The following is a 12,523-nucleotide window of genomic DNA, read 5'->3' on the forward strand; positions in this document are numbered from 1 at the left end:
ACCGCTAGTATCCTTTGTTCAGTTTTGGTTGCCATGCTATAGGAAGGACATTATTGCACTGATACAGTGCATGTAAAAATGCTTCCTGAATGAGTAGGTCACAGGCATAAATTAGGAAATGTTCTTGATTTAGTGTCTGGATACGATCCCAGTGTTAGGGTGTGTTCTGGGGTTATGGCAGAGAGCAAATACTCATTTTAACAGCAGCCAGTCTTCAGACCTGAATCTGGATTGTAGATTGAATTTAAAATGCAGCTCTGTACAATGGCTTTCCACCTGACCACCAAAGCTTGCAGCCCAGAGTCAGTGGGAATTAACATTCATTTTGGGTGTCTGGTGTGCGGGTGTGAAGGAGGTGTTTGAAAACTACATGTAGTTCAAAGGAAGCATTGTAGATATATTGTAACTATAGAATTATCCTGCTGTTACCTTTGATCTTTAGCATATAAAACTGTCATGTAATATTGGGTCAGACAGGTGTCTTCTTCCAAGATGAGTCTCAATATGATGCCTGTTCCTTGTTTTTGTGGAATAAAACACTTCTATATCCACTAGCTTCAGTGTCTCTCCAGTGCCTATTCATGTCACAACACTCAATTTTGTAACTGACTTCTGCTCTTGTGGCCTTTGCTAGACCCACGCTCTCAGACTTGATGAGTTTAATCAGCATTTTGGGGATTTGATGGCTTTAATCAGCAAGGTTTAATTTTTCCAGTGAACTTTGATTTCAAGCATCTGAGGTGGAGTTCAATTAACACATGTTCTGTAGTTGAACTCCACTACAGATGCTTGAAATCAAAGTTCACTGGAAAAATTAAACCTTGATCAGCATTGTCCCATGATATTTAATGTACAGATGTTGGAGATTGCTTTCAGTATCATGGGACAATGATGACAATTGCTGGTAACTTCATCATCATTATAACCACAGACTGTGAACTAATACATTGTAGCCCAAGAGATGAAGATTAGGAGACCAACTGGGAAACATTGGTCTTCATAATCAAAGTATTGAGTACAGCAGATGGGTTTTTCACTGAGCACTTTTAAGGGCCCAAATGACTGAAACCTAACTACGAGGAGGAACCCATTGTTACCGCCTGTCTTCCCTATATTTCCATGGTTTCTGGAAGGATCGCCAGGATCCTGAAGAAATACCAGATTAATACCATCCACAAACCCATAAGGAAGCTCAAGTCACAGCTTATGTGGGTCAAAAATGACCTAGGGCTCAGGTCAGCTGGCGTTACTTTCCCTGTAAATGCGGAGCAGTGTTTATCAGCCAGACGGGACGCACGGTGGAAACCCGCATCAAGGTGCACAGGAGGTGTATCTGTTTGGGCTGTCTGAAGAAATCAGGGGTAGCAGAGCTGCATTCGCAATGGGCATAGGATAGGACGGAACTACTGTGCCGTGCCAATGGCTTTTGGGACCGCCTGGTAAAGGAAGCCATTGAAATAAGACTGGAGGAGAAGAATTTTAACAAAGGCAGAGGTCTTGCTCTAAGTAAGAACTTGAATTCGATTGTAAACAAGGTGGGAGAGTGGAAACCTGATTGGACGAGGACTAACCAATCAGGAGGGATGGACTACAGGGTTATAAATACCACTGGACTAGACATGCCCAGGTATCATCCCTGAAGAAGATGGCAGAGTTAGAATTGAAGCATCAGTTATAATTGATAACTGTACCCGGCCCTCCGTTTATAATGATCAACTTCCTTATTCTATTTGAGTTGCACTAAGATGGACTTTGTTCAGTTTTTCTTGTTCCAATTGTGTTCTTTCTTGTATAACTTAAGTCGTTAATTTACTAGCCTCTGTAGTATCCAAGACATCTTCAAGGATCGTTGCCTCAAAAAGGCAGCATCCATCATTAGTGACCTCATGAAATCTGAATTCACAAACCTTATGGGTTTGTGAATGGTGTTGCCCTGGAGGTACAGGAGCCTGAAGGCACACACTCAGCGATTCAGGAACAGCTTTTTCCCCTCTGCCATCAGATTTCTGAATGGACATTGAACCCATAAACACTACTTCACTACTTTTTTATTTCCTATTTTTGCACTACTTATTTAACTATTATATATTTACTGCAATTCACATTTTTCTCTATTATTATGTATTGCATAAGAGTATAAGCACATAAGAAATAGGAGCAGGAGTAGGCCATCTGACCTGTGGAGGCCACTCCACCATTCAATAAGATCATGGCTGATTTGGCCACGGACTCATCTTCACCTACCTGCCTTTTCCCCATAACCCTCAATCCCCCTACTATGCAAAAATCTACCCAACCTTGTCTTAAATATATTTACTGAGGTAGCCTCCACTGCTTCATTGGGCAGAGAATTCCAATTTCACCACTCCCTAGAAAAAGCAGTTCCTCCTCATCTCTGTCCTAAATCTACTCCCCCGAATCTTGAGGCTATGTTCCCTAGTTCGAGTCTCACCCTGCAGAGGAAACAACTTTTCTGCCTCTATCTTATCTACCCCTTTCATAACGTTTCTAGAAGATCTCCTCTCATTCTTCCGAATTTCAGTGCATACAGTCCAAGCGACTCTTCTCATAGTCTAACCCCTCTAATCTCTGAAATCAACCTGGTGCACATCCTCTGCACAGCCTCCAAAGCCAGTATATCATTCCTCAAGTAAGTAGACCAGATTCTCCAGGTGTGGCCTCACTAATATTACATTGTACTGCTGCGGCAAAGTTAACAAATTTCATGACATATGCCGGTGATATTAAACCTGATTCTGAACAACACACACAAAACGCTGGAGGAACTCATCAGGTGAGGCAGCACCTGTGGAAATGAGAAGAAAAAAAACAGTCGACTTTCCTTCTTGCTCTGACTTCTCATCTTTTTTTCCCCTCCAGTCCTGATGAAGGGTCTCGGTCCGAAACGTCGACTGTTTATTCATTGCCATAGATAGATAGGTACATGGAGCTTAGAAACACAAGAGGGCTATAGGTAAGCCTAGTAATTTCTAAGGTAGGGATACGTTCAGCACAACTTTGTGGGCCGAAGGGCCTGTGTTGTGCTGTAGGTTTTCTATGTTTCTATGGATGCTGCCTGACCTGCTGAGTTCCCCCAGCTTATTGTGTGTTTGCTTGGATTCCCAGCAGATTCTCTCGTGTTTCTGGTTCTGATGCTGTGTGTCTTTGTAGCTGCAGCGAATTAAGACAGTAAACGATTCTCGACTAACCTCTCCTTTCAAACATTTCTCTGAGGCATTCAAGGGCGCTAAAACGAACTTTGTTGTATAGTTTGCGGCGACGCGAGGAGCGAGCACCGGAGATCACGGCCCCCACGGCGACAGGTATCCGAGCAACGCCAGGGTGCCGTCATCAGAAAGCGACGCCGTCGCACAAATAGGACCATGGCGCTGAGGAGACTTTCGGTCGGGGCGCTGACACTCCGGAGGTTACAGTCTGAAAGTTCCCAGCCTGCTCGGGCTTTGGTGACCTCAGCAGCGGCTCGGCGGCAGTGCGAAGCCCTGGTGTACCACAGGCACGGTGATCCAGTCGACGTTATCCAGTAAGGACCCGTCTATTTCAATGGCAGCAAGCCGTTGGCTGGGAGCCCTCCTCAACACAGAGCCTACAACGTATAGTGAACTGTTTTCTTTGTAGTCTGCAGCGTAGTAAATTGAGCTGATATAGAGTTGAGAGTTCATATTTGGACCGCTGGAAAATGATGCTGGTGTGTTAGTAATGGGGGACAAAGAAATGGCAGATGAACTTGTGGGAGCTTTGCATCAGTGGAAGACACTAGTAGTTTGCTAGAGGTCCATGAGAGTCAAGGAGCAAGAGCGAGTAACATTGTTATTACAAAGGGAAAATGTGCCAGGCAAACTCAAAAGTCTTAAAGTGGATAAGTTACCTGGACGAGATGGACTACATCCCAGAGTCCTGAGAGAGGTTGCTGAAGAGATACATTGAAGGATGCTTTGGTCATGATCTTTCTAGAATCACTTGATTCTGGCATGGTCCCGGAGACTGGTAGATTGCAAATGTCGCTCCACTCTTTAACAAGGGAGGAAGGCAAAAGAATAGGAAGTTATAGGCCAGTTAGCTTAACCTCAGTGGTTGGAAAACTGTTGGAGTCTATTATTAAGGATGAGGTTTCAGGGTACTTGGGGACTAATGATAAAGTAAGTCAAAGTCTTCATGGTTTCTGTAAAGGGAAATCTTGCCTGACAAATCTGTTAGAGTTCTTTGAGGTAGTAACAAGCAGGTGAGTGTGTCATTTACTTGGATTTTCAGAAAGCATTTGATAAGATGCCTCAAAATAAAATCCAATGGTGTTACAGGAAAGCTACTGGCATGGATAGAGGAATGGCTGACAGGCAGGAGGCAGCATGTGGGAATAAAGGGGGCCTTTTCTGGTGGGCTGCCAGTGACTAATGGTGTTCATTGGGGGTCAGTATTTGAGGCTCCTACTTTTCACATTGTTTGTCAATGATTTAGATAGATAGATAGATACTTTATTCATCCCCATGGTGAAATTCAACTTTTTTTCCAATGTCCCATACACTTGTTGTAGCAAAACTAATTACATACAATACTTAACTCAGTAAAAAAAAATGTGATATGCATCTAAATCACCATCTCAACAAGCATTAATAATAGCTTTAAAAAGTTCTTAAGTCCTGGCGGTAGAATTGTAAAGCCTAATGGCATTGGGGAGTATTGACCTCTTCATCCTGTCTGAGGAGCATTGCATCGATAGTAACCTGTCGCTGAAACTGCTTCTCTGTCTCAGGATGGTGCTATGTAGAGGATGTTCAGAGTTATCCATAATTGACCGTAGCCTACTCAGCGCCCTTCGCTCAGCTACCGATGTTAAACTCTCCAGTACTTTGCCCACGACAGAGCCTGCCTTCCTTACCAGCTTATTAAGACGTGAGGCGTCCCTCTTCTTAATGCTTCCTCCCCAACACGCCACCACAAAGAAGAGGGCGCTCTCCACAACTGACCTATAGAACATCTTCAGCATCTCACTACAGACATTGAATGACGCCAACCTTCTTAGGAAGTACATTCGACTCTGTGCCTTCCTGCACAAGGCATCTGTGTTGGCAGTCCAGATATTATGTTAGATAATGGAATTAATGGCTTTGTGGCAAAAAAAGTGGCAGATGAAATACAGTACAGTGTTGGGAAAGGTATGATAATGCACTTTGGTAAAAGGAACAATAGTGCAGACTATTATCTAAATGGGGAGAAGATTCAAACATCAGAGGTGCAGAGGGACTTGGGAATCCTCGTGCAAGACTCCCAGAAGGTTAAATTATAGGTTGAGTCTGTGGTAAAGAAGTCAAATACAATGTTGGCATTTATTTCAAGGGGAGTAGAATATAAAAGCAAGGAGATAATGCTGAGGCTTTATAAGACACTAGTCAAGCCACACTTGAAGTACTGTCAACAGTTTTGGGCTCCGTATCTTAGAAAGGATGTGTTGTCATTGGAGAGAGTCCAGAGGAGGTTCACAAGGATTATTTCAGGCATGGAGGGGTTTACATATGAGGAGTGTTTGGCAACTTTGGGCCTGTACTTGCTGGAATTTAGAAGAATATGGGATGGGGGGGGGGGGGGAATCTCATTGAAACCTACTGAATGTTGAAAGGATTAGATAGGGTGGTTGTGGAGAGGCTGTTTCCTGTGGTGGGGGTATCCAGAACTAGAGGGCACAGCCTCAAAATTGAGGGGCAACCTTTTAGAACAGAGATAAGGACAATTTTTTTTTAACCAGAGAGTAGCGAATCTGTGGAATGCTCTGCCACAGACTGCGGTGGAGGCCAAGTCTGTGGGTGTACTTAAGGTGGAAGCTGATAGATTCCTGATCAGACAGGGCATTGAAGGATGTGGCAAGAAGGTGTGTACGGGGTTGAATGGGATCTGGGATCAGCCATGATGGAATGGCGGAGCAGGCTTGATAGGCTGAATGGTCTAATTCTGCTCCTGTGTCTTATTGTCTAAACTTATTTTATTTGTAAACACTGGCTGGTGTAAGAAGAAAGAGAATGTATGAAGGCACCAACTAGGTCTCCACACTTCCACCTGTACCCTTGCACATTTGCTAGTTACTTGATTTTGATCAAAAGCATGCATAATAAGGAAAATAGCACCTGGGGGTTGGGGGGGGGGCTGGAATACTTGAAGTTAAAGTTGAAGACTTCATCAATACTGGGAAACAGACCTAAACAAGTTTTAGGTTATAGAGGGAGGGAGACAAAGAGGATATCTCTCACAGGGATCCGTGATGGAGCTGACTAATTTTACAACTTTCTGCAGCTACATAGTACTGTGGGGAGCATTCTGACTGGCTGCATCACCATCTGGTATGTGGGGTGGGGGGGGGGGGGAAAGCACTACTGCATAAGATTGAAATAAGTTGCAGAAACTTGTAAAATTAGTCAGCTCCTTCATGGGTACCAGCCTCTGTAGTATCCAAGACGTCTTCAAGGAGCGATGCCTCAGGAAGGTGGCATCCATCATTAAGGATCCCCACCACCCAGGACATGCCCTCTTTTCATTGTTACTGTTGAGAAGGAGGTACAGATGCCTGAAGGCACACACTCAACGATTCAAGAATAGCTTCTTCCCTTCTGCCATCCAATTTCTAAATGGACATTGAACCCATGAACTCTACCTTACTACTTTTTTATCAGAATCCAATTTAATATCAATGGCATATGTTGTGAAATTTGTTAACTTTACAGCAGCAGTACAATGAAATACATGATAAATATAGCAAAAAATTACATTAAGTGTGTGTATATATATATAATCTATTAAATAGTTACGGTAAAATGAGCAATACAAAAAAAAACAGAAATAAAAAAAGTGAGGTAGTGTTCACGGATTCAATGTTCATTTAGAAATTGGATGGCAACGGGAAGAAGCTGTTCCTGAATCACTGAGTTTTATTTCTGCTTTCTCTGTTTTTTTTTGCACTTCTTATTTTAACTTTACTTGCTAGACATATTTATATTTAATGTAACTTGGTCTTTTCTATATATTTATTTATCATGTATTTCATTGTAGTGCTGCCATAAAGTTAACAAATTTTATGACATATGCCGGTGATATTCTAACGTAGAGCTTATTTCGATCCTGTGCAGTAGCCCTCCCCCCCCCCCCCCATACCAAAAGGTGATGCAGCCAGTTTGAATGCTCTCCACGTTGCATCTGTAGAAATTTTTGAATGATAAACCAAATCTCCTCGAAGTCCTAATGAAAAATGGAGGGTCATTAAAGAGGGGGAAAAAACATAAGGTGTTTAATTTTTTTTGCTTCTTTCTACAGACGTAGGTCTGGGGTTGTCCTTTCTGTGAAAAGAGAAGGAAAAATGCAGAGTCTGGTAATCTAGAATAAAAGTATTTCGAAGGTTGTGCAAAGGAAGAATGTTTCATGTCTGAAATCCTTTTGGTTTCAGAATCAGGATTATTACATTGATACATACTCAGTGGCCACATTACTAGAAGCCTCCTAGAACTGGAGAACTAGAAATCTACAGCACTTTTGTATCCAGAGAGCCATGCCTGTCATGTGACAGCACTGCCCTCACCTGGTCGGAGGTCACACCACCTGCCAGACAACATTTCACCCCTCCCAACTAATCAATGCACCCTAAACCATTGGCCACCTTAATTGGATTAACCTGTCTAGCACCAAGCTGTTGGCTCCCCCGGTGAATCACATGGGCTGGACCCTCCAGCCCCCTGACCTATAAAGGGTGCCACATGTGCTTGGCTCGCTCTCTTTTTGCCATCCTCGAGGGACCACCCTGCTTCACTCCGGGCTGAAGACTGCAATACAGTGCTGGAGACACATGGTGAGCATTTATTGTTGTCCCTGTAGCAGAGAGCCGTGCCTGTCCTTAGTCAAGGGGTGTCGGGTATCGTAGTTACTTTTCCCTTGCTTGTATGTGTACCTGTACTCTGTCCCCACACCATTTTCCTGTGTGTTGTACTGCCGACCCGATTTTTCCCACGCTCGTCTATTCTAAACGCGTTTGTGCGACTATTGTAGCCGCTTGTTTTGTTCCCAAGCTCTTCTCCCCTTGTAAATAAACTCATTATTAAAACTGTGTATCCAGAGCCCTTGCCTTTGAGACCCAAGGAATCTCTCATTTCCATCACCACAACTTTACAGGCCCTTCGGCCCACAATATAAACTACTCTAGAAACTGCCTAGTATTTCTCCTGTCCCTGATAAAGTGGCCACTGAGTGTATGTTGATGGCTTCCTGTTGCTGTAGCCCATTACTTCAGGGTTTGACATGTTGTGCATTCAGAAATGCTCTTCTGTCATATCGTGTGGTTATTTACTACTCTTACAAATGTTTTTGGGAATGTGGAGTGGGCACGGGAGTGACTCAGTGAATGTTACCTTTAATTTTAAGTTATTTTCCACACCAAATAAGTGTTAACCCCAGTTTCTACACATGGATACCAAAAGTATTTTTAGCATCTTAGGTAATTATCTATTTTATGATGTCTTCTTTAATCATTTCTAGCTCTTCCAGTGATTGTTATCCAAATTTTAAAAGTCATTCATTTATTTATTGAAATACGGAGTACTGCTGTCTGTAAGGAATTTGTACATTCCCCCTGTGACCGAGTGGGTTTCTGCCAGGTGCTCCAGTTTCCTCCCACAAAGATGTAGGTTAATTGGTCATTGTAAATTGCTCCGCGATTAGACTAGGATCCCAACTGTACTTTTTTCCACAGTTGCTGCCTGGCCTGCTGAGTTCCTCCGGCATTTTGTGTGTGATGCTCGGATTTCCGGCACCTGCGGATTTCCTCTTGTTTGAGGCGAGGATTAAGTTGGGGGATTGCTGGGTAGTGCAGCTTGAAGAGCGAGAAGGTCCTACTGCATGCTGTATCACAATAAATAAAATACCCACAGGAAACTCACACGGTCACGGGATAGAACGTACAAACTCCTTACAGGCGGCAGCAGGAACTGAAGCTGGCTGGCCTGTGCTGTAAAGCATTGTGCTAAGCACTACACTACCCTGCAGTCCCAGTAACTAACTTGGTTCTACACCCACTATACTAACTTGGTTTAACGTAGGGAGTGTTTTAAAGATTTTATATATTCTCTCCCCCTCCCTGGCTATGTCTATGATAAAGAGTACAGTCAATGTTTCGGGCCAAGACCCTTCATCAGGACTGAATTAAGATCTTTTAAAAGATTAAATTATTTGTACTCAGGCAATTGAAGTGTTATTTGAAATCATTCCACAAAAATACACAGCGGAAAATGAAACAGTAATAAAAGACGAAATATTGATTTTTGATGTCACAATTTCACTTTAGTATCTACAAGAGCATGAGTGATGCAAGCAATTGACATTGATTACACCAACAGACACAACGTTTCTGCTCCTGATGTTTCATGGGTGTTTGCAAAATGCTGATTTTAATCTTGGATTTGAAAAAAAAAATGTTAAACATATCTGAGCTAGTCTTCATAATCTAACAATGTTTAACAAATTTGCAAAATTATGAAAACTAGCTGAAATTTAAATTTATACAAAGAGCACAGAAATAATTGCAAATATCAAACTAACGCCTTCATTAGTATTCTCTGATCAGAAAGTGATCATTTAAATGTAATTTGGTGTAGGTGCCATGTATCTATTTTCCTGTCTGTGTATTTTGTGTGGGAGTTTATTATGGGTAGTTTTCTCACTTTGGGGCGTGGTGAAGACTGTAGTTATGTATTCATGCTGTCTTAAGTCAGCTTTAGTCTAGGTAGAACCAGAGAGGCTGGGGGAATGATTAATTTCTCTATTATGCTTTATGCTAATTGGAATGCTTAAGTATGCTTAAATACTCTTAACTATGCTTAGACCGCTTATTTTAGTTCTGTGAGTTTTTTATTGTTACAAGATTGTTTATCTTTGCTGGTTTCTTAGTAAAGGATCGAATGCACTTTCATCAACTTAGAACTTTGAACTTGGTTATTTGTGCAGCTCATCATCCAGTGTCAACCCTCGTGCTTAGTCTCGGACTGGTTTTGCTTGTTTTTAAGTAATCTCTCTCACCCCCTGCTGTCTGATGGTTGGTGCCAGAACAAGGTTTATTCAACACAGATTTGGACTTTATTTCAGGTTTATGATGTGTTCTAGTTCTGGTCGCTCTTATTTGTTACTATTTTGGCAATTATTTTTTAATTAGATGGCCTGCAGATAATGAACTGTATTAAAATAAGGCTTTTGATTTTGTGTTTTAAGTTCTGTGTTTTCACTCGACTTTTTTGGTTCCCTTTTGTGCTTTCTTTTTTTTTGCATGTGAGAGGGTTTGATGTTTTTCTTTGAAGGGATTGATTCCATGGTTCTTCGTCGTTTTCTGACTGTAGGGAAGACAGCTCTCGAGGTTGTATACTGCATGCATACTTCGATAATAAATGTACTTAGAACAGCTACAGCTGGTATTACTATGAGTTGAAAAAGCAGATGTTCATAACTACTTTAAGATGGATGCCCAAACATAGGACATCTTTGAGAATGCACACCACTGAAGCTTTCATGGATAAGCTTTCATAACCTTGGGATCTAATATTTGTACTTACAAATCACTAAATTTGCAGGCACTCCTTGCAGTGTTAATGGTTTCGATGTTACATGCATTCACAGATCTGCCTTTCCAAATGTCTCTCAGCTCAGAATATAAAAATGGTAAAGCAATTTCTCTGCTCACAGCTCCTGGTCAGCCTAAAGAACTATATCAGAAATGTTTGTAATCGTGGAGGTAGTTTGGGAAGTATTGACTTTTGGGAACTCTGTGACAGAATATAATTGTGCACCATGGATCAGGTGTGAGAAAAATCATAATGTATAGAATCAATGATGTTTTCTGCTTTGTTTTGCAGGAACATCGCATTGTATAAAATCTTCCTTCACAACAGACTTAGGGTAATGGGCTTAGGGTTAGGGGGAAAGGTTTGAAAGGGTCCTGTGGGAAAACTTTTCATGCAGAGCTTCATGAGGTTATGAAATAAGCTGCCAGTGGAAGAGGTGGTGCTGGATGTTAAGAGGGCAAGAAAAGGATATGAGAAGGATCTGGCAGGCAAAGACCTGCAAAATCTTAAGCATTTCTCTAGGTGTATTAAGAGCAAAAGAGTGGCTAGGGAGAGAATGTCCCCTTAAAGATCAGCATGGCCATATATGTGTAGAACCAAAGGAAATGAGTGAGATGTTTAATGAATATTTTTCTTCAGTTTTTACTGATAGAATGATAGAAATGAAGGAAATGGGGAAAGTGAGTGGTGTTACCTTGGATACGGATTAGCAGTCAGGTGTTATTAGAGGACAGATCCCTGGGGTCTGACCTAGTGCATTCTCAGCCCTTGTGAGAAGTTAGAGAAGAAATTTGGAGAGATTTTTGCTTCATCTCTGGCCACAGGTGAGATTTTGTAAGACTGGGTGTGCCTAATTTGGTACCGTTGCTCAAAAAGAAAATAAAGGCAAGTCAGGAAAATGCAGGCCCATGAATCTGATGTGGGTGGTGGGTAAATTGCTGGAAGGGATACTGAGGGACAGGATCTGCCAACATTTGGAGAGACGGGGTTCTGATTTGAGATGGTCAGCATGGCTTTGTGCATGGGAAATTGTGTCTGACAAACTTCTTGGCTCAAGAGGGTAGATCAGACTAGGGCAGTGGATGTTGTCTCTTTGGACTTTAGCAAGGCCTTTGACAAGGTCCCTCACGGCAGGGTAGTCTGGAAGGCTAGATCACACAGGATCCAGGGAGAGACAGCAGATAGGATTCACAGTTGGCTCAATGATAGGAAGCAGAGGCTGATGGTTGAGTATTGTTTTTCACACTGGAGACCTGTGTCTAGTGGTGTGCCATAGGGAACGAGGGTAAGACCTTTGTAAGTTATATAAACAATTTGGATGTGATTGCACAAGGAATAGTTATTAAATTTGTGGATGATACTAAAATAGTTAGTTTCAAATGACATTTATTATCAAAGAATGTATAAATTATACAAACTTGAGATTTGTGTGCTTACAGGCAGCATGAACAAGAAACCCAAAAAAACCAAAGACCAACATCCAATGCGCAAAGAAGGTGGCTGGGGTGGGGGGGGGGGGGACACAAATCATGCAAACAATAGGAGCAAGCAAGAACGTTCCAAACAAAAATGAGTCTTGGATCTGCAGCCCGGAGTAGGCCCACAGCCTCGGTATCGGTTCAGCATATTAGTGGGTACAGATCATAGCAGCTGGGGGCAGTCTTCGTAGTGTCAGGGGCACCGAGAGAGAGGAATGAACATTGCAGGAGAGCAAGCGAAATCGGCTCTCGCCTCTGATCCCGACACCCTGTTGTAGATGCTGGATTACAGGGGGGCCTTTGATCAGCTGGGTATGTGGGCTAAGGGTTGGCAAATGGCTTTCAATCAAGATAAATAAGAGGAGTCGCTTTTTGAGAGATCAAAGTAGAGTAGGACTTATCTAATGAAAGGTAGCGCTCTGGAGAGTGTTATGCAATGGAGGACCC

General features: G+C 42.3%; 1 protein-coding gene across 4 annotated transcripts in view; it reads left to right on the top strand.

Annotated features, from left to right (window-relative positions):
* The first annotated feature begins 3,371 nt into the window (after positions 1-3,371).
* Positions 3,372-12,523, top strand: part of mecr (mitochondrial trans-2-enoyl-CoA reductase) — a 47,379-nt gene continuing 38,227 nt past the window's right edge. For 3 of the 4 annotated variants that reach the window (XM_073028433.1, XM_073028434.1, XM_073028436.1), the window contains exon 1: positions 3,372-3,541. In XM_073028433.1, the coding sequence (XP_072884534.1) occupies positions 3,384-3,541 (158 nt within the window). In that variant the 5' untranslated portion in view covers positions 3,372-3,383. Of the gene's footprint in view, positions 3,542-10,081; positions 10,129-12,523 lie in introns of those variants that run through there. The other variant, XM_073028435.1, reaches the window with a different exon arrangement.

Source organism: Hemitrygon akajei, chromosome 24, assembly GCF_048418815.1.
Source record: "Hemitrygon akajei chromosome 24, sHemAka1.3, whole genome shotgun sequence".
Classification (NCBI taxonomy): domain Eukaryota; kingdom Metazoa; phylum Chordata; class Chondrichthyes; order Myliobatiformes; family Dasyatidae; genus Hemitrygon; species Hemitrygon akajei.